Here is a 19,157-nt window from a genome sequence, read left to right on the forward strand (position 1 = left end):
CAGTTTGTGCAAGTCCAGAACAGAGACGAGTTGCTTGCAATAAGACAAAAAATGGCCGGTTGCTGATCACGTAAGTTCCAGGGGCAGCTCCTTAAGTTCGGCCGTCCTACACACACGTGACTGACCGCTCGCTCGCACCAACAGTAGGAGGAGGGTCGTGTTACTCTCTACACTGCACTCAACCTGAGGGATTCCTACACTTTCAGTCTTTGAGGAGACATGAAAAACAGCACATACCGCAGGAACGGTATAACGGAAAATATTAGCGGTTTTGAACCCGTGAAATTTTTAAATCGCGGTATACCTTGAAACCGGTAATCGGCCCATGCCTAGCCGCCATGTTGCACTGTGGTTCGTAAGGTGTTCAAAATGTGCACCTGTCCCTGTATAATGGCTCTCAGCAGCACCAGCACTGCATGACGGGCTTCAGGCGGCTGTTCAGGCTGCATCATGTCCTCCACGGCCTTCCAAACGTCCTCCACCGCATGCTGAAACACACACAACACACTGTAGATCCGCTCATCTGCACATACAGGAGCAGGCAGATGCTTCTCCATGCTCTCACCTCCTCAAACTTCTTAGATTTGGCGAGGTCGCACACGTGGTTGATGACTCTGATCCGGTGGTGGAGGTTGTACTCTGGAGTGAGTTGCTGAAGGATAGGAAGAGAGAGATTACATGAGAAACACAATATCGATGATGGGAATGATTGATTGGAGCGTTTCTGACCATCAGGATGTCCAGCGTGATGATGAACTCTGACGGTTTGCTCTCGGTCTGTTTGCTGTGGGGCCGAGTCGAACCGAGGCCAAAGAACCCGTTGAATCGGTCCCGCAGAGACTCTTTACTGGGCTGTTTATTCATCTTCACTCCTGCGAGAGACACTGAATGAGAGATACTTCAAACCTCCTGGAGCCGGAGATCCAAAAAAGCACATACAGTCTGTAGGCCGATATATATATATACAAAAAAAAGTGTAAAAAATATTTTAAATAGGTATATATATATATATTTTATGGTTTTATATCCTAAATTATATATATATATATATATATTTTTTTTTTACGCCATATCAGCAACAATGGCTATATTCATGGCAACATTAACAGTATCGTTTCAGTACATCATTTACAATAATATAACATTTTCTTAAGAAGCAATCACTTCACTATACAAAAACATACAAGTAACAACAACAGTACTGATAGAAAACATATAGAATCTTTCAATTTAATCAATGATAAAAATTCTAAAATTCTTCCGGGAGAGACCTTTTTAAAAATGTCTTTTAGCATATTTTCTGAGTAAACTATTTTCTTTAAAAATTACAAATAAGTCATGAATTCAGTATGTTTTAAAATATTCTATCAAAAAAATATGTCTTTTTAAAATTATGATCAAAGCCTAAAGCGAATATGAATAACATTTTTAATATTTCTCACGTAATTAAAGAAAAATTACACATATATTGAGGGGACCAGGGCCTCTGAATGTCTGGTAGTGGCTCCCTGGGTCAGAAAAGATTGACAACTCCTTCTTTAACATAAATAACAGTCTATTTGACTGATATATCGCCTCTTTTAGCAGGAAAACATGGCAGGACAACAATGCACATAATAAGTCAAACGTCTGACACCTCGTGACAGTTCAGTTCAATCCATGCACAAAAAAGCGTGCATTTTAAAGCGGATCAATTGACTGTGACAGAGACAACACCTGAAAATAAACAAGCCAAATAAACCGTATAAATGCACGCAAATAAATATACCAGTATCAATCCATAAACAACAAGCCAATGCAACAAACAAACACACTGTTATTTACCCTCTGCGGATGATGGAGGTGGGATGATATCGAGAACATATAACTGAAAGATATAACTGAATCGTTCCCAATTTATGCATGTATTTGTCAGGCAGTGTCTCAGCCAACAGCACTGCCCCCGCTCTCATCAGCCCCCTTTACTGCCCCCCGGAAGTCATGCTTAATACACGGGCATACACTTCCTACAAAAACACGTCACGTGACAGATGACTGCAGGGAATTGTAGTTCTGAGAGCCGCGAGCGCGTCTTCACTTTACAAGCGCAGGCGGCGTTGAGAAACTACAAATGATCATCGCTTATAAAACTGAAGAGTCTGATTCATTTCCGCAAATCGGTTCTTTCGAACAGTTCATTTTGGATGAAACCATTCAAACAATCGATTCAGTGATTCATCATTCCGAATGATATATCCGCTCGGATCCATTCACTGCGATTCAGACAATTCATTAAAAAAAAGATCCGGTTCAAACGAATGATTCATTGAGGAGTCGGACATCGGTATCGACAGCACGGGAAGGGGTGTTGTATTCAGGAGGTGTGTTTTTAGCAAAACTGAGGTTATATTTGTGACATAAAGTCAGTTAATGTCATCTAATGTTGGCGCCAGTCCGGAATTTATGTGTTTATATATTCAATCGTTTGACTGTAAGAATGAACTCTCCATATTTCACCGATTCAGTAGCTGTATTAGGCACTTGTGCAACTGAAACTATGGGGAAAAGTGCTGTAAATAAAGGAGGAATTCGCAGATTGAGATCCAGAATGGCTCAAGGGCTTAAATCAGAAGATGATTCTCCAAACGTGAAAGCAGAAGATCACGAGCAGAGTATTTCAGATGCTCCACTGCAAACACATGCAGAAACCCCTGCAGGTGAGACGAACTGCTCAGGTGGAACTAAAAACTATTTTAAATAATATTTTTCTAAATATTTTATATAATTTATAATTTAATTATGAATTAAATTATATATTTTTATATAATTTATGCATGTGTTTTAATATTATTTTAATAGTTTTTTTTTTTTTGTACAGAGACTGTGACAAGTTGCAATAACACAACCACAAAAGTGAAAGAAGAAGCAGTGGATGAGCAAGCCTCTTTGACGTCACCTAGAAAACCAAGGCGGGGCCATGTGAAGGTGGAGTATGAGGAGGAGGAAGGGGCGGAGCTAAAGAGGGAGCGCTGGGAGCCGCGTGATTGGAGAACACAGCTGTCATTCATCAGGGAGATGAGGAGCAAACGGGATGCGCCCGTGGACCAAATGGGAGCAAGGAAATGCTACGACACCGAGGCCCCGCCTAAGGTGAGCGAGAACCAATCGCAGATCACCTGAGGTAACTGACAGCCAATCAAAATTCTCGGTTCTTTTCTCAGGTGCGTCGTTACCAGGTGCTGATCTCCTTAATGCTGTCCAGTCAAACGAAAGATCACGTGACGGCTGGCGCTATGCAGAGATTACGTGAGCGTGAGCTCAGTGTGGACGCCGTACTCGAGTTGGACGATGAGACTCTGGGTAAACTCATCTACCCCGTGGGCTTCTGGAGGGTAAATGACTCTTATGTGTTCAAATACATGTATGTATAATCAGAGCAATCAAAAACTCACAAACTTCTTCTCAGAAAAAGGTGAAGTACATCAAACAGGCCACGGCTCTGATCCAGCAGGAGTTCGGCGGAGACATTCCTGACACAGTGGAGGGTCTGATGCGTCTGCCGGGCGTCGGCCCCAAGATGGCCCACCTGGCCATGGACATCGCCTGGAACCAGGTGTCAGGAATCGGTAGGGCGGAAATTTATATTTTGGCTTAACACAGTGTCTGTCTGTTCTGAATCATATTGCTGCAACTTCTCTACCCAAGCAGACATACAGATTTCCCATAATTGTTGATGAAAAATCAAAGAACATTCTTGCAACCAGTTGGAACACCATTGCAACATCCTACATTCTTAAACATTTCAAAACTTCCTTTAAAGGGGTCACATGATGCGATTTCAAGTTTTCCTTTCTCTTTGGAGTGTTACAAGCTGATTGTGCATAGATAAGATCCCTGAAGTTGCAAAGACTAAAGTCTCAAACCCAAAGAGATATTCTTTATAAAAGTTAAGACTCGTCCACGCCCTCCTAAAACGGCTCGTTCTAACACGCCCCACATATCTACCTCACTATGTGAAAAAATCGACACGTTTCAGAAAGGCGGGGCATAGAGGAGAAACTATAAAATGTACAGTATGTGGAAAATAAACCTTAAACCACATAAACACATTTCATTACACCAAATACACAAAATAATGTTCTTTTTTAGCAACGTCATATGACCCCTTTAAGCTCCCCATCTCTGTTCACTTTCACACAAGGCTTTTTCAAGTCAAAGTTTAAAGTTTATCTTTATCATTTTTGAGTTTTGAGTTTTAGATACAGTATTTATATTCTTGTCTTTACCTTAAAGAAATAGTTCACCCAAAAATGAACATTTGCTGTTAATTTACTCACCCAAGTTCTGACAAATAATGCTGACTCACAGACTGTAAGTACTCTTTCATATTTAAAGGATTTGCCACAGATGATTCAAACGCGAGTTTTGAGCAGTGTAGAGTAGCGCTTGTTGTTTGTCGTTTCTCCGATCACAAATGCAGACATGGTTTTATGTTTACGCGGCGCGATGCAACGCAATGTGTAAAAAGACAGTATAAGTCATTATAATCAGTAATTATGTCCCCACTGGATGCAACAAATGCCTCATTTATAATGGGGTTTATTGTTTTTGTCTTGTTGCGCGGGACACGGCATCAGTATGGTAAGGGGCGTAACATTTCCATCACACGCTTGAGGTATTCGGCCAATCACAACGCACTGAATAGCTGACCAATCACAGCACACCTCGCTTTTTCAGACCAATGAGCTTTGTAAAAATATTACACCAAATACACAAAATAATGTTCTTTTTTAGCAACGTCATATGACCCCTTTAAGCTCCCCATCTCTGTTCACTTTCACACAAGGCTTTTTCAAGTCAAAGTTTAAAGTTTATCTTTATCATTTTTGAGTTTTGAGTTTTAGATACAGTATTTATATTCTTGTCTTTACCTTAAAGAAATAGTTCACCCAAAAATGAACATTTGCTGTTAATTTACTCACCCTCAGGCCATCCAAGATGTAGGTGACTTTTTTTCTTGAGTAGAACAAGAAGATTTTTAGCTGAAACCGTGGTCCTTGGTGATTCATAAAATGCAAGTCAACGGCTGCCTGATTTTGGAAATAAAAAAAAGCATATCAAGGAACACGAAATTACCTGTGGCTCCTAACAATATATTGAGGTCTTATGAAGTGAAACGATCGGTCTGTGTGAGAAACTGAACATTATTTACAACATTATTACCTGTAATCAGACAATGGAGAAATCTGATTCTTTTCCGTGAACTGATTCTTTCGGACAGTTTGTTTCTGGTTCAAAAAACTGATTCACCAGTTTGTTTACATAATCACGCAATGACGTAACCTATGCACAATTATATTAAACACCCAGTAATGAGGTGAAACATGGATGTTTTAAATGTGTAACGCATATAAAGTGAATAAACTAGTCTTAATATACTCACCAAGTTATGAGAAACCATATAAACTTTAATTTCACCCCTTCATTCAAGTGCTCAGTTCACTCATGCACATATCAGAAGCTCATCAGTCTTCGGTCCGACTCTGAGTCGAACTGTTTCCTCAGTTCAGTGACTGTTGGAGGAACTGGAGCCAGCACTATATGATTCATTCATCATAGGATCAGATATGCCGCTATTTTGCCTCATTTCGAGTCCGAGTGACTGTCGGACGTCCGAAAGTGCGATTTGATTGAGTAACCTGTAGATCTGTGCTGCTCGAGTCACGAACTGTTTCAGACACTTCAGTCCAAAAGAACCGGATCAAAAGAATGATTCGTTCGTGAGCTGGACATCACCGTTTGCCTGAGGCTCTGGATTACAGGTAATAATTTTGTAAATAATGTTCAGTTTCTTCCACAGACCGATCATTTTGCTTCATAAGACCTCAATATATCTTCAGGAACCACCGATATTAATTTTGTGTTCCTTGATATGCTTTTTTTATTCTCAAAAATGAGAATGGCCTGTGAGTAAATTAACAGCAAAATTTCATTTTTGGGTGAACTATTCCTTTTAAGTGTTATTGTGTGTGTGTGTGTGTGTGTGTGTAGGCGTGGACACCCACGTTCACCGAATCGCAAACAGACTCGGATGGACCAAGAAGGAGACCAAGACGCCAGAGGAAACGCGGAGAGCTCTCGAGGAGTGGTTGCCACGGTAACCTCTATTTTCGGTCCTGTTGTTGCGAACGTTCATCTCTGCAAGATAGCATCACAACAATTTCGTTGAAGTACCATTTTTACCCGTCTTCTCTCTTCTCACAGAGATCTGTGGAGTGAGATCAACTGGTTGCTGGTTGGTTTCGGGCAGCAGGTGTGTTTGCCTGTTGCTCCGCTGTGCTCCGTGTGTCTCAATCAGCACACCTGTCCCTCCGCCCACCGATCGTCTCCAAACAAGAAGCTCAAATCCAGCCCTGCAAAACCTGCCATTAACGGTCCTGATGACGAACTAGCATCTCCAACAGCACAGGTCAAAGAAGAGCCAGCGGATGCATCCCTGTCTCAGAGGAGCAAGAACACAGCCAAACAGGAAGTGCCAGGAAACCAGGTACAAGAACAGCTGACATCAGAAGAAGACGCTCCATCTGTCCTCAAAAAGAGAAGCAGGAGGAAAGGGAGAGCAGGAGCACAACAGAACAGACCTCAGTCTTCACACCAGACACAAAGGACAGCAGAGACTTAGAATCAGTTTCAACAAAGTACTGTATAAATGCAAAACAAATGTCACTTTGATTCGTTTTGTAGGTTTTCTATCAAATAAATTGGAACTGAAATGGAAAACATAAAAGTGTTAGTGTTCGGTATTAGTTTTACATTAAATTACATTGTTCAGAACAGTATACTATCATTTCTACGTGTGTGTGAGTGTGCCCACAGTACAATACAGAATTGCATATTAGTGTACTACCTTAATTTTTATGCATTATATTTATTGGACTTGTTTTTTTTAAAGAAATTATGCTTACCAATGCTAAAATAATTTTTTTAAATTTAATATATCATAAAATGTAGTTTATTGCTGTGATCAAAGCTGAATTTTCAGCATCATTACTCCAGTCTTCAGTGTCACATGATCCTTCAGAAATCATCCTAATATGCTGATTTGCTGCTCAAGAAACATTTCTGATTATTATCAATGTTGAAAACTGTTGTGCTCCTTCATATTTTTTCTAGGCAGTATTCACTATATGCGGTTTCATTTTGAAAGCAGATGAAAACTTGATTTAATTCAAGCCTCAACTGTTGTCAACACTAGAGGGCAGAACTGCCAAAAAAAGTAAATACTTCACACATATACACATAAAATCCGTGTTTACTTAAACACACACACACTTGTAAATATGAGAAAAGCACCAGATCCCAGTCTCTGATCAGATTACAGTACACTTAGCGTTATGCATTAATTGTACTCATTGTATTCTTACTGTTTTCTAGCTCAATGGTTTAATTGTTGAGTTTTAGTGTCCAGCAGATTTGCAGCAGAACGTGTGGGCGATCTGGCCTGTTTTAAATGCAGTGGCCCTTTTACACAGCAGTCGATCATCCCTGCTGCAGGTCAGCTATGTGTCTATTACTGAATCAGTGTGGGTTAGATGAGCTGATCCCAGATCTGTCCATAAAACACGTGAAGAGGAAGAGTTCCGCATGGATATCTGTGACTTATCCAACATCTGATCTCTCCAATCCTCTCTCTCTCTCACACACACACACACACACTTCACAGTTCCTCCGGTCGGTCTCATCCTCTAACACCTGTTCTGTCTCGCACTCGCACACTGATGCGTTCCGTGCTCAGGTATTGAACTCAAGAGCCACACTATTACTGCTTTATCATATTAGTATACATTATAAGAAGAATGCGTGTCGTTTTAACAGTGTGAACGACTGACGGAAGCTGGGCTGGAGGAACGGCTACTGAACTTATTGGACTGTTATGAAGAGAGTCATTTAGTGGAAGACACGCTCGAGTAAAGATCTATTTTTAACACGAATTGAAGTGAACGTTTTTGTAACATGCGGGACACGGTTTTTGCGCACGTAAGGCGTTTAGCGGATTAAAGCGTTTATTTGGGTTTTATTTAGCTTGTTTATAATTTTTTTTAATTCTTATATCACATTTTTTAATATTGAACTTGTAAAAAATATATATTTTCTATTACATTCCGTTTATTCTGTACTATTAAATAAATAAGAAACAACGCCTACAGACTCAGCATGTGGAATAATGCATCCGCCAAAACTTTACTCAAGCTTATAATATTATAGAGCAGGCTATATTTGTGTTGTGACTGCACACGGCTGCAGTTGGATATGGCGAACACTCTGGAGAGAGAGATTCTGGAGCGGGAGCTCCGTCCACGGCTGTGTTATGTGACTAAAGGAGATCGCGGGTACGGGTTTCATCTGCACGGCGAACGCAACCGAGGAGCGCAATACATCCGCAGGATCGAGCCGGGCTCCCCCGCGGACCTGTCCGGTCTCAGGTCCGGCGACCGGGTGGTGGAGGTGAACGGAGAGAACGTGGAGGGAGAGACGCATCAGCAGGTAACGAGAGAGGAGAACCTGTCGGACCACTTCACAGGGATGTGTCTCACAACCTAGTGAGCTGCCTACCTAGACAGCATTTTTGGGAATCATACTGATGGACGTTCCAAAAGCGCCCGAAAGTTCCAAAAACGCGCGTGAGACCCACAGTGCTGTCTATATAGGGGTCTCACTATGTTTTGAGACACAGTCAGTGTGTTATATTCCACACTGAGGTAACAGCGCAATGGGTATTTGTTTAAGATTGGATCATTGTGTGTTGATGTTAAGAAAACACTGCAGTCTCGCCTCTGCGAAACCTACAAAACTTTCCCCTCCACCCTTACAAACACTTAGGCCTACCGTGGAAACCACTGTAAACCCATAATAAATAGATACGGGGCCTCTTAAAACGGTGCAATAAGTTTACTTTTTACTGTAGTGTCTAATGCCACCTTAATACATTTTTATATAAAAGTACTGTTGTGATAATAGCCTATATGAAATGCCAATACCAATGACTTCATATTCATACCATGGATTTTATATGGTAAGGAGTGTCTAAAGGGACGTGGTGATGGTATAAAAGGGAGGAAAAATTATAATTCAATGCCTTTGTGTTTCCCAGAGAAACTTTGCATTCAATATCAACACTTTTACATTTGCTCACAAAACTTTTGCATTCCCACAATGAACATTACGTTTAAACTCAAATCTTTTGCATTTTCTTCCAAGCTTTGTGTTCACTTGCAAAACTTTAGCATTCCCCCGATAAGCTTTGTGTTCGTACAGTAAACATTTTCGTTCCCCTGATTAACATTTACGTTCACGTGAAAAACTTTTGCATTCCCCCGATAAACTTTGCATTCATGCGCAAAAGTTTTGCGTTCCCCCAATAAACTTTTCTTTCACATGCAAAACTTTTGTTCAGAATTTGCATTTGTTTGCAAAACTTTTGTTTTCTTGCTAAACTTTTACGTTTCCATGACAAAATTTACATTCGCTTGCAAAACTTTTTTTGCAAAAAAAATGTCCATTCCGATAAAATTTGTTTGTTTGCAAACCGTAGCCTATATTGTACCATGTTCCAAAATCGCATGGTAATACTTTGTGGTATGTTTTAGGGAGTGTTACATTCTGTGTGTCTCTCAGGTTGTGGAGAGGATCCTGGAGGTGGAGCACCGCACCAGGCTGCTGGTGGTGGACCGGGTCACCGAAGAGTTCCTGAAGTTTCACGGTCTGCCATGTACGGAGGATAGGGCGATTGAGATGGGCTCTCTGTCCTCTCGCTCCTCAGCGGCGTCCTCTCCCCGCGCCTCCCCGCGAGACTCCGCCACTCCTCCCTACAGCAGACAGAGCTCAGAGGGCATTTTCATTAATAAGGTGAGAAGACCTCTCATGTGAGTGCTTGCATCTGTGTAGGTGAAACATCCCATCACTATCAGACTGTAGTGCCCATACAGTCTCTATCTCTGTATAAGTACTTCCCTCATATTGGAGACTCCATGAGAGGAAGTCAAGGAGGAAATCCAGCCCAGAGAGGAGCAGTGAGCTATATTTAGATCGCACTGTACAAAGAATAGGTTGGGAATCCAGAATTCAGAAGAGTTAAATTTTTTAAAAATACCAGATTGACATTCACTGTGTTAATGGTTGTTGAATAACTGCATTATTCTGCTAAAATGATATGTGACCCTGGACCACAAAACCAGTCATAAGGGTCAATTTTTTAAAATTGAGATTTAGACATAATAAATAAGCTTTCCATTGATGTATGGTTTGTTAGGATCGGACAATATTTGGCCGAGATACAACTATTTGAAAATCTGGAATCCGTGGGTGCAAAAAAATCTAAATATTGAGAAAATCGCCTTTAAAGTTGTCCAAATGAAGTTCTTAGCAATGCATATTACTAATCAAAAATTAAGTTATGATATATTTACGGTAGGAAATGTACAAAATATCTTCATGGAACATGATCTTTACTTGATGTACTAATGATTTTTGGCATAAAAGAAAAAAACGATAATTGATACAACTTTTTGAAAATCTGGAATCTGAGGGTGCTAAAAAATCTAAATATTGAGAAAATCGCCTTTAAAGTTGTCCAAATGAAGTTCTTAGCAATGCATATTACTAATGATAATACATTTTTTATATATTTACGGTAGGAAATTTACAAAATATCTTCATGGAACATGATCTTTACTTAATATCCTAATGATTTTTGGCATAAAGGAAAAATTGATAATTTTGCCCCCTACAGTGTATTTTTGGCTATTGCTACAAATATACCCCATTCTTCACAAGTACTAAGAGTCATTTATGGATTCAATTGAAAGCAGAATTGTCACATTTCTTACTTGATAAGAGAATGGAGAGATAGACTGTAACCTTTATTTGTTGATTATTAAACAGGATGCATTAATAATAGTCATTCAGTGTTTGATGTAATTAAAATGAGCCATGCCTTTGCTAGGGCCAAATTTTTGTGATAATATTTCATTTAAAGGGACAGTTCACCCAAAAATGAAAATTCTGTCATCATTTACTCACCCTGTTTCTCACCATGTTGTTCCGAACCTGTATGATTTTTTCTTGTGTTGAACACAAAAGAAGATACTTTAAGGAATGTTGCAGTTACTGGTAGCCATGAACTTCCATTGTATTTTTATTCCATACTGTGGAAGTCAATGGCTACCAGCAACTGTTTTGATACCAACATTCTTCAAAATATCTTAATTTGTGTTCAATAGAAGAAAGAAACTCGTACGGGTTTGGAACAACTTGAGGGTGAGTAAATTATGACAGAATTTTCGTTTTTAGGTGAACTATCCCTTTAAGACCTCTTATTAAAGCTAAGTATTCAGACTGGTGAATGATATTAATTTAATAACTAAATTAAATTCATTAAATTCAGTGTGCTCTGTTTTGTTAAAGTGAAGTTTATTCTTGATACAAAAATATATATATTCTTGATCGGCCTAATAAGCTCCAGAAGAGCTTGTATTTGTAATGTGCTTTTCACGGGAACACCAGGGTTTAACAAATCAAATTAAGTCTGCATACGGTCCAATCAATGGAAATGTGTCACTTGATAGAAGCTAGTCAAATTAGGCTTGTGAACATGGACAGGTTGTGTGACATTTTTGAAAACCAAAACTATGCAAAGCAGGGTTATTAAAATAAACTAACAAAATATTGACAAAAAGTATTTAGTTTATCGATGATACTAAAATGACACCACTGCAAAGAACATCATATGAACCAGACTAAATGTGGCTTCACACGCAACAAGAGTAGCCTGTGTGTTTCATGCAGTCAGTTATTAGCATGTAAGACAAACACTCAAACTATAAAAAATGTCAATTAACTGATTGCTAATAATGTTCATATTTTTGAGTTTATGCAAGTTATTGGATACATCTCAAAATATTGAATTTTAGGACAATAATTTTTTGATTTACACTGCTGTGAAATCAACCATGGCCAAGATTACAGTAAGACATGAGGGATAAATTTAATACACACACACACACACACACACACACCTGCCCTCCATCAGGAGCTTCAGTCTGGCTTCATCTAGAGGTGTTTGACTGGAGCTGTCTAAGCTCTCTACTGACCTCGATGTGTCCAGTTCAGGTGAAGTGTGTTGACACATGCTTAGGTAGCAGACGGCTGCCGGATCAGCACACAGCAAGAGTCCTGTAAACAACATAATCCAGAGATGGTCAAATTGCAGTCATGTTATTGTTTGTTTTATTATTACCTGCAGACTAAACCAACGACTACCTAACAGTATTGGACAGCAACTAAAAGTAACTAAAAGTCTGGCTTTTCCAGTTTTCTCGTTTCTTTTATATAAATTAGAGTGTTTCTTGTTTTATTAAAAAAACACTACATAACTTTTGGCCCGATTTACAGTCTGGACGAGTCAACGAGGTTTTGGTCAGTTGTAAAAAAAACACGTAGTGTATGAATGGTACAGACTCCGATTATTTAGCTTCCAACTTTGATGCCATTCAGCTGAAGGCTATTAAACATGTTTGATATTTAAAACATATTGTTTTTATTTTGTCATGCATCCCCTTGCAACAAGGCGCTTGTTTCTGGGCAAGTTTGTTGCATGTAGATGGACTTAAAAGTCTGCTGGTGAGTGCTTGGTTTTTCTCTGTAAACATCTACAAAATCATCAGGTGTATTATGCCTATAATCTGTTCAGATTTTACAAGTTACGTAATGTATTCCAGCAACAGGCACCTCCCCCATCATGAGTGGACACGCCCCCTTACTGGTGATTGGCTACAAGTGTGTTTTGGTGCTTGGTCCGATCCACATTCAACAGTGTTTCTCAGAAATTGATTAGTGCACCTTTAAGCTTCTTTCTGTTCTGACTCTTAATTCTGACTGGATGAGCCACATTTGATGCATGTTAATTAGCCAAGTTGCTATGTTGCTTAGCAACCATGAACAGCCTGAAGTTTGGCTAATGAACTAAACTACTTGGTGGAAGAATTGTTGGTTCTTCTGTGGTATTACTGTATTGATGTAACTGTTTTTATTATATTGCTGTTGTTGTCATTATATAAAAGCAAGAAGCCAGTTAAGGGAGTTTCAAAAACACCCATTGCTTGTAGCAAAATCACTGTAACAGACAGCTTCTTGTGGTTTATTGATTTAATTTGATTTTATAGTTTTATTTAAATCTTTATGATTATTGCACCAGTGTAGTGAGTGATAACTTCTACCGAGGCCGAACAGAAGGCTAGTTTGACTGTGGTCTCACTTATTTAAATTATGAGTAGGTTGTTTCTTGGCAAACAACAGTTTCAAAGCAGCTTCCCCAAACACCGGCATGTGACCACAAACACAACACACACAATACTGGCATTCACACGCTGGACCGCTGAAGCAGAAACACCGACCACAGACGTTCAGGTTCATTGTGGAGGATGAAATATTCAGCTGAATGTCTACTTTACTGTCTTCTCGTAGAGTTCCAGCAGCGCTGGAGGAGTAATGAATGGCTCTCCACTCTACAGAGCTCATGCCCGTCTGGCGTCACCCGTGTTTCTGCCTCTGTCGTCACCCGGTGAACACAAGACTGAACCGGAGCCCGAGCCCTTCACCAAACTCACTGTGGAGTCCAGCGTCACACCCGAGCCTGAACCGGTGCGTGACCTCAGCACTGACCTCAGCGTATCAGAGACCAGCACACAGGTGAGTTTCAGCAGCAGGGTCTTCATGATGGAGCTGATTATGTGGTGCGGATTGAAACTGAAGGACCTGCAAACCTGTAACCCATAAGTAACTCAATTAGTGTTAGTATTGGTAGGTATTTGTATTTTAAAGTGCAGTTAGTTTGAATAGACTCTGATACATACAATATAAATGTATGGACATTTTAAATAATGCTTTCACATATCTACGAGTTTAGAGATAGTACATTAATTTCCATGCAAAGAGGTCAGCCAATCATCACAGAGTTCTGCCTTAAAGGTACAGTACTAATATTTTTGAAAGAAGTCTCTACTGCTCAGGCTGCATTTATTTGATAATACAGTAAAAACAGTAATATTTTGAAATTTTAATATAATTAAAAATTCATTTGGCTATATTTTAATATGTTTTCAGTGTCACATGATGCTTCTGAAATCATTCTAATATGCTGATTTGCAGCTTAAGAAACATTTCTTATTATTATCAATGTTTAAAACAGTTGTGCTGCTTCATATCTTTGTGGAAATGTGATACATTTTATTTTCCAGGATCCTTTGATGAATATAAAGTTCAAAAGAACAGCATTTATTTGAAATAGAAGTATTTAATAACATTATAAATGTCTTTACTGTCACTTTTAATCAATTTAATGCGCCCTTGCTGGAATGAAAGTATTCTTTTTTTATTTTTTTTATTAATAAAAAAAAAATATATATATATATATATATATATATAATAATAATATTTAATAACCAAAAATAAATAATATCTTACTGACCCCAAACTCTTGAATGGTAGTGTATATAGTAGGTAAACTATATTTGGAAGCCTTAAAGGTACAGTAGCAAAATCAGCCTGTTTATCAGCCTTAATTACTTAAAAACTGTTTTGTTTTGTTTTGTTTTTTTTGCACAAGAAACCTTAACTTACATTATACACTGGGAATTATGTGCTTCATTAACATGACAATGAGGTAAAAAAAAATAGCTTGTTAAAGCACGTTTTGCAGTGCAGGTGGGCCTTACAAATCAAATGCATGCAAAATATATATCTGATCCCTTTAAGTGAAACTACATTTGCATCTGTCAAAACTGTTTTGTTTTGTTTTGGTTTTTTTGCACAAGAAACCTTAACTTACATTATACACTGGGAATTATGTGCTTCATTAACATGACAATGAGGTAAAAAAAAAATAGCTTGTTAAAGCACGTTTTGCAGTGCAGGTGGGCCTTACAAATCAAATGCTATAAAAATATATATCTGATCCCTTTAAGTGAAACTACATTTGCATCTGTCTGTCTTCTTTCATTCGCTGTCCTCATCTTCTCTCTCTCTCTCTCTCTGTATGACCTTAATTCTCATGTACCTGCTTTTTGTTCCCACTCACTGGTCCTGGGTGTCTGATTTCTGGGTATTTTCCCAGAATTCAGTGAGAGTGTTGTTTGTGTGTGTGTGTGCTGGATTAGATTAAGCGGCGTCTCAGCCTCAGGAGCTAAAGCACATGTGTGTGTAAGGCGAGGTTCTTCAGTCACTCTACCCCATGGGACACAAACAGACACCACCCTTGTATTGTCTTAGAACAGGAAGTGACATGGTGTCTCACAGAATGTCCCTTATTCCTGCTGGGCGTGTTTCACTTCTTGAAGGAAATGAGCCAATGGTCACGCACACATGCTCACACTGTTCTTCTGCACGGCCCAGGGTCGTGCATATATCATATAATACAGCATATGATATCAGACAGGACCGTTTGTTCCTCTCTCTTTGGCCAGAAACTTTGAGCAAATGCAGACGTGAATGCCTGATAAAGGTCGTGCAGGAATGCAGTCTTGTTGAATGTGTATATTTGTTGGCTGCAACAAGTACTTAAGTGGGTGATAGTTTTCTTCAGCCATCTGTGTCATTAAACCAGATGTGTCATTATTAAAGCACTAATTGACCTGAATGAGAAAACTGACTGTAGAAGAAAAAAACATATTGTTAATATTGATGTCCTCTATGGTGCCCCTTGTGGCAACACTGAGAATGCAACACCTCAACATAGTTAAAAATAAAATATTAATAATATTAATGAAATGCAGTTTTGCATATTAATATTTTTACTTTGAGTATCAGAAAGTTGTTTATGCATTTTAATTAAAAAATGCTTATTTTATTAATTTTAGTGAAATAAATTATTAAATTATAAATTTATGAAAATTTGAATTAATAAATTACTAAACCAATGTTTAAATATTTTGTAATGCATTGGGAGACAGTTATGCCAAAAATTATTTCTAATTTAAAAAAAAAATTTTTTGCTAGTGACTTCTTGTGTACACAACTGAAGGCAAATTAATTGTCAAAACTAATTATAAAAAATAACTACAGTTAAGTGAGATAAATGAACCTACAAATTCAAATGCTTACAAATTTTGTGTTAGATGACAGTTTTACCATTAAATGTTTAAGATTAAGTAAAAAAAACAACTTTTCAAGTGAATTGCTGTGAACTGAAGGCAAATTAATTTTCAAAATTAATTATAAAACATAAATGCAACTGTATATTTTAGTGATAAATGAGTCTAAATGATTGCATAAAAAATATGTAATGGAAGATAGTTTTACCATTAAATATTTGTAACTAAATTAAAAAAATAATAATAATTTTGCAACTGATAAGTTTTTACTTATAAAAACTAATTATAAAAATAACCACAACTGTTTGATATATAAAGTGTTTGTAATTGCATTAACTTAGTATTTTAATGGCTGTACTGTTAATACTTGTAATGTCAAACTTGTTGCTTATTATTAATTATTTGTTAATAAATACTAGCGCATCTGGACCTTTGACTAAATTGAATGAAGTCTGACCCATAATGCATCTAATTCTGGCCAAGAACTGCCCACTTAGACATGAAGTGGATCATCTGACCAACATGTAGAACGATCAATTGCAATTTTTATGCAAACAAAAAATAAATATAAAAAAAATATTAATGGCGCAGCCGCCTCTGTGAATTTTCATACAGAAAACACTAGATAAATTGAGAAAAATGTATCTGTAAAGACTGTTTGATGAGAATTTCTGTTTGTCTAAAGTAATAAATATGGATTATTTTATTGAGTAAATATACAGAATATATGCAGAATATATGCAAAACCTGTAGCAAATACTTTACCTGTATTATCTCACTCTGGAAATTAAAGAGATAGTTCACCGAAAAATGGTTTGTTTTAACCAAACAGTTGACTTCTGTAAGTCAATGGCTACCAGCAACTGTTTGGTTACCAACATTCTTCAAAATATCTTCTATTGTGTTTAATACAAGAAAGAAACTCATACAGGTTTCGTGCAACTTGAGGGTGAGTAAATGATGACAGAATTTTAGGGTGAACTATCCCTTTAAATTGACTCATTATCTAATGTTGGAGCTAAAAGAGTCAGTTTTCCTGTTTTGTTGACCTAAACGTTAAGTTCATTACTGTTCTTGCGTTCCTTTTCTCTCTCCAGGAGGAGACGCTTTCGGAGGTGGATGTGGTAACGAAGGACCTGCGTCCGCGCTTGTGTCACATGACCATAGGCGAGCAGGGCTACGGCTTCAACCTGCACTGCAGAAAGTCCCGCGTGGGTCAGTTCGTCCGCTCGGTGGACCCCGACTCTCCGGCGGAGCACGCGGGACTGAGGCCGAGAGACCGGCTCATCGAGGTGATCGGACGGGATTACACGAGACTCGATTAGCCCAGATTAGCAGCACTGGATTAGATTAAATTAGACTTCTGGAGAGAGGCAGATTACGTAAATGAAGAGAAACGCCTGGTTCATCCACTCCTTGATGGGAGGATCCTGTTTTAGAGCAGAGAGTGTGCTTGCTTGTGTGATGCCGTGATCGTCAGAGAGAGCAAATCCGTCTTAATGGATTTAATTTGCATCCGTTTTCTGTAATTATCACAGACAGATCAGTAATTATGACTGACAAACAGTGTTCAATTCACTGTCTCTGAATGCATTTGAATATCATTAGCAAAACACTTATTTATAGTCGAGTATTAAATTCAGGAATTAATATTGTTAAAGAGATAGTTCGCCCAAAAATTTAAATTGAAAATCCTGTCATTGATTACTCACCCTCATCTCATCTTCAGAACTCAAATGAGGATATTTATGATTAAATCCGAGAACATTTTCCCCCCCTGTTGGGAGCAATGGAACTACCACATTCAAGTGCTTTTTTTTTTTGAGTAAAAAAACATAATTTACCACTTTATTTATGAAAATATTAAGCAGCAAAAGTGCTTCTGTGAATGTGCTGGATATTTTTTCGCTGTCGAGTAAATATATAACACGTAAATTAATTTTTTTCTTGCAAACAAAGCACTGGAGTTGCTTCATTAAATTGAGGTTAATCCACTGGAGTCACGTGGAGTACATTAAAGGGGTCATATGATGCTGCTAAAAATAACATTATTTTGTGTATTTGGTGTAATGAAATGTGTTTATGCGGTTTAAGGTTCAAAAAACACATTATTTTCCACATACTGAGAAAATACTAAATAAATAATAATTTAATAATATATATTATCAGTCAATTAAAATAATACATTATTATTATTATTATTCACTATGATGATGATGATTTTACAGTATTATTATTATTATTATCGTTATTATATGGATTTTAGATGTGGCACTTTATGAATACGATTCCTCAGAAGTGTAATGATGAAGTGGTTATGGCGCTCTGCATGTTTGTCCGCTTTATTAGAAAGTCAGTGACAAACCTTTTATTATTTCAGATAAAAACACACTTCCTCCTAGATGAACGTCAGGACGCCTCACAGACTTTCACATGCGTCTGTGAAAAAAAAATCGTCTTTCTCTTTATTTATTCCTTCCCTTCATAGCTTGTACTTATTTGAACAATACCTGGATCGCTTTATATATTCCCCAATTGTAAGTCGCTTTGGATAAAAGCGTCTGCAAAATGATTAAATGGCGTTACATCAGTTTGTGTTTCACTGCCTACAGGAACCTACACACCCCAAACTCTATTATCAGACAGACACAGCTGGAGAAACAGAGAAAAATGTCAGATGAAAGTTTGTTATGTAAGGCTTCTTCAAAGAGAGGAAGAGGAAGAAGTTCCACAGAAAGCGGAAGTAGCGCGGCCTCACTCTCCACCTGCTGGACAAATACTGACCGACAATTATTATGTGTTGAGACAAAAGGTTTATATAAATCATTTAATTTAACATTATAATATAGTAAATTATTATATTTAGTATATTATAATATAATAAATGTATATAATTAACACTATAATAAATAATGCAGTGTAATGTTATAATATATCACTATAAAATAAAAAAATTATGTAATAAATATAATAAATAAATAATATAGTTTAACAAGTGTACATTTTGTGCACATGATACTGTTCTGTTGAGCT

At 37.9% G+C, this 19,157-nt stretch overlaps 3 protein-coding genes across 4 annotated transcripts in view; 2 read left to right on the forward strand and 1 right to left on the reverse strand.

The window, feature by feature from the left end:
- The window catches only part of tsc2 (TSC complex subunit 2), a 47,784-nt gene extending 45,825 nt beyond the window's left edge, over positions 1–1,959 (reverse strand). The window contains exons 1-4 of the mRNA XM_016514112.1: positions 1,825–1,959; positions 730–884; positions 566–652; positions 378–488 (exon numbers count right to left, since the gene is read on the reverse strand). Coding sequence (XP_016369598.1) covers positions 378–488; positions 566–652; positions 730–864 — 333 coding nt within the window. The 5' untranslated portion in view covers positions 865–884; positions 1,825–1,959. The remainder of the gene's footprint in view (positions 1–377; positions 489–565; positions 653–729; positions 885–1,824) is intronic.
- A 327-nt stretch (positions 1,960–2,286) lies between these two features.
- Positions 2,287–6,757, forward strand: nthl1 (nth-like DNA glycosylase 1). Of its 2 annotated transcripts, XM_016514120.1 has the most exons (7): positions 2,287–2,360; positions 2,505–2,696; positions 2,858–3,129; positions 3,201–3,371; positions 3,446–3,605; positions 6,031–6,136; positions 6,244–6,754. In XM_016514120.1, the coding sequence occupies exons 2-7, from the start codon at positions 2,537–2,539 to the stop codon at positions 6,659–6,661; spliced, it is 1,287 nt and encodes a 428-aa protein (XP_016369606.1). In that variant the 5' UTR covers positions 2,287–2,360; positions 2,505–2,536; the 3' UTR covers positions 6,662–6,754. The 2 variants fall into 2 exon arrangements, with proteins under 2 accessions (XP_016369606.1, XP_016369605.1); XM_016514119.1 differs by having other exon boundaries at positions 2,316–2,696; positions 6,244–6,757.
- A 929-nt stretch (positions 6,758–7,686) lies between these two features.
- The window catches only part of nherf2 (NHERF family PDZ scaffold protein 2), a 15,691-nt gene continuing 4,220 nt past the window's right edge, over positions 7,687–19,157 (forward strand). Inside the window, exons 1-4 of the mRNA XM_016514198.1 lie at positions 7,687–8,523; positions 9,655–9,885; positions 13,501–13,725; positions 17,222–17,416. Of these exons, the coding sequence (XP_016369684.1) occupies positions 8,290–8,523; positions 9,655–9,885; positions 13,501–13,725; positions 17,222–17,416 (885 nt within the window). The 5' untranslated portion in view covers positions 7,687–8,289. The remainder of the gene's footprint in view (positions 8,524–9,654; positions 9,886–13,500; positions 13,726–17,221; positions 17,417–19,157) is intronic.

The sequence above is a fragment of the Sinocyclocheilus rhinocerous genome, unplaced genomic scaffold (genome assembly GCF_001515625.1).
Source record: "Sinocyclocheilus rhinocerous isolate Xijiao unplaced genomic scaffold, SAMN03320098_v1.1 scaffold836, whole genome shotgun sequence".
Lineage (NCBI taxonomy): Eukaryota > Metazoa > Chordata > Actinopteri > Cypriniformes > Cyprinidae > Sinocyclocheilus > Sinocyclocheilus rhinocerous.

Bases quoted from the DNA above. Each gene is read 5' to 3' on its own strand.
- nthl1 (XM_016514119.1), top strand. From the start codon at position 2,420: ATGTTGGCGCCAGTCCGGAATTTATGTGTTTATATATTCAATCGTTTG. The intron at 2,697-2,857 runs GTGAGACGAACT...TTTTTTGTACAG, and splicing joins ACATGCAGAAACCCCTGCAG to AGACTGTGACAAGTTGCAAT. The intron at 3,606-6,030 runs GTAGGGCGGAAA...GTGTGTGTGTAG, and splicing joins GAACCAGGTGTCAGGAATCG to GCGTGGACACCCACGTTCAC.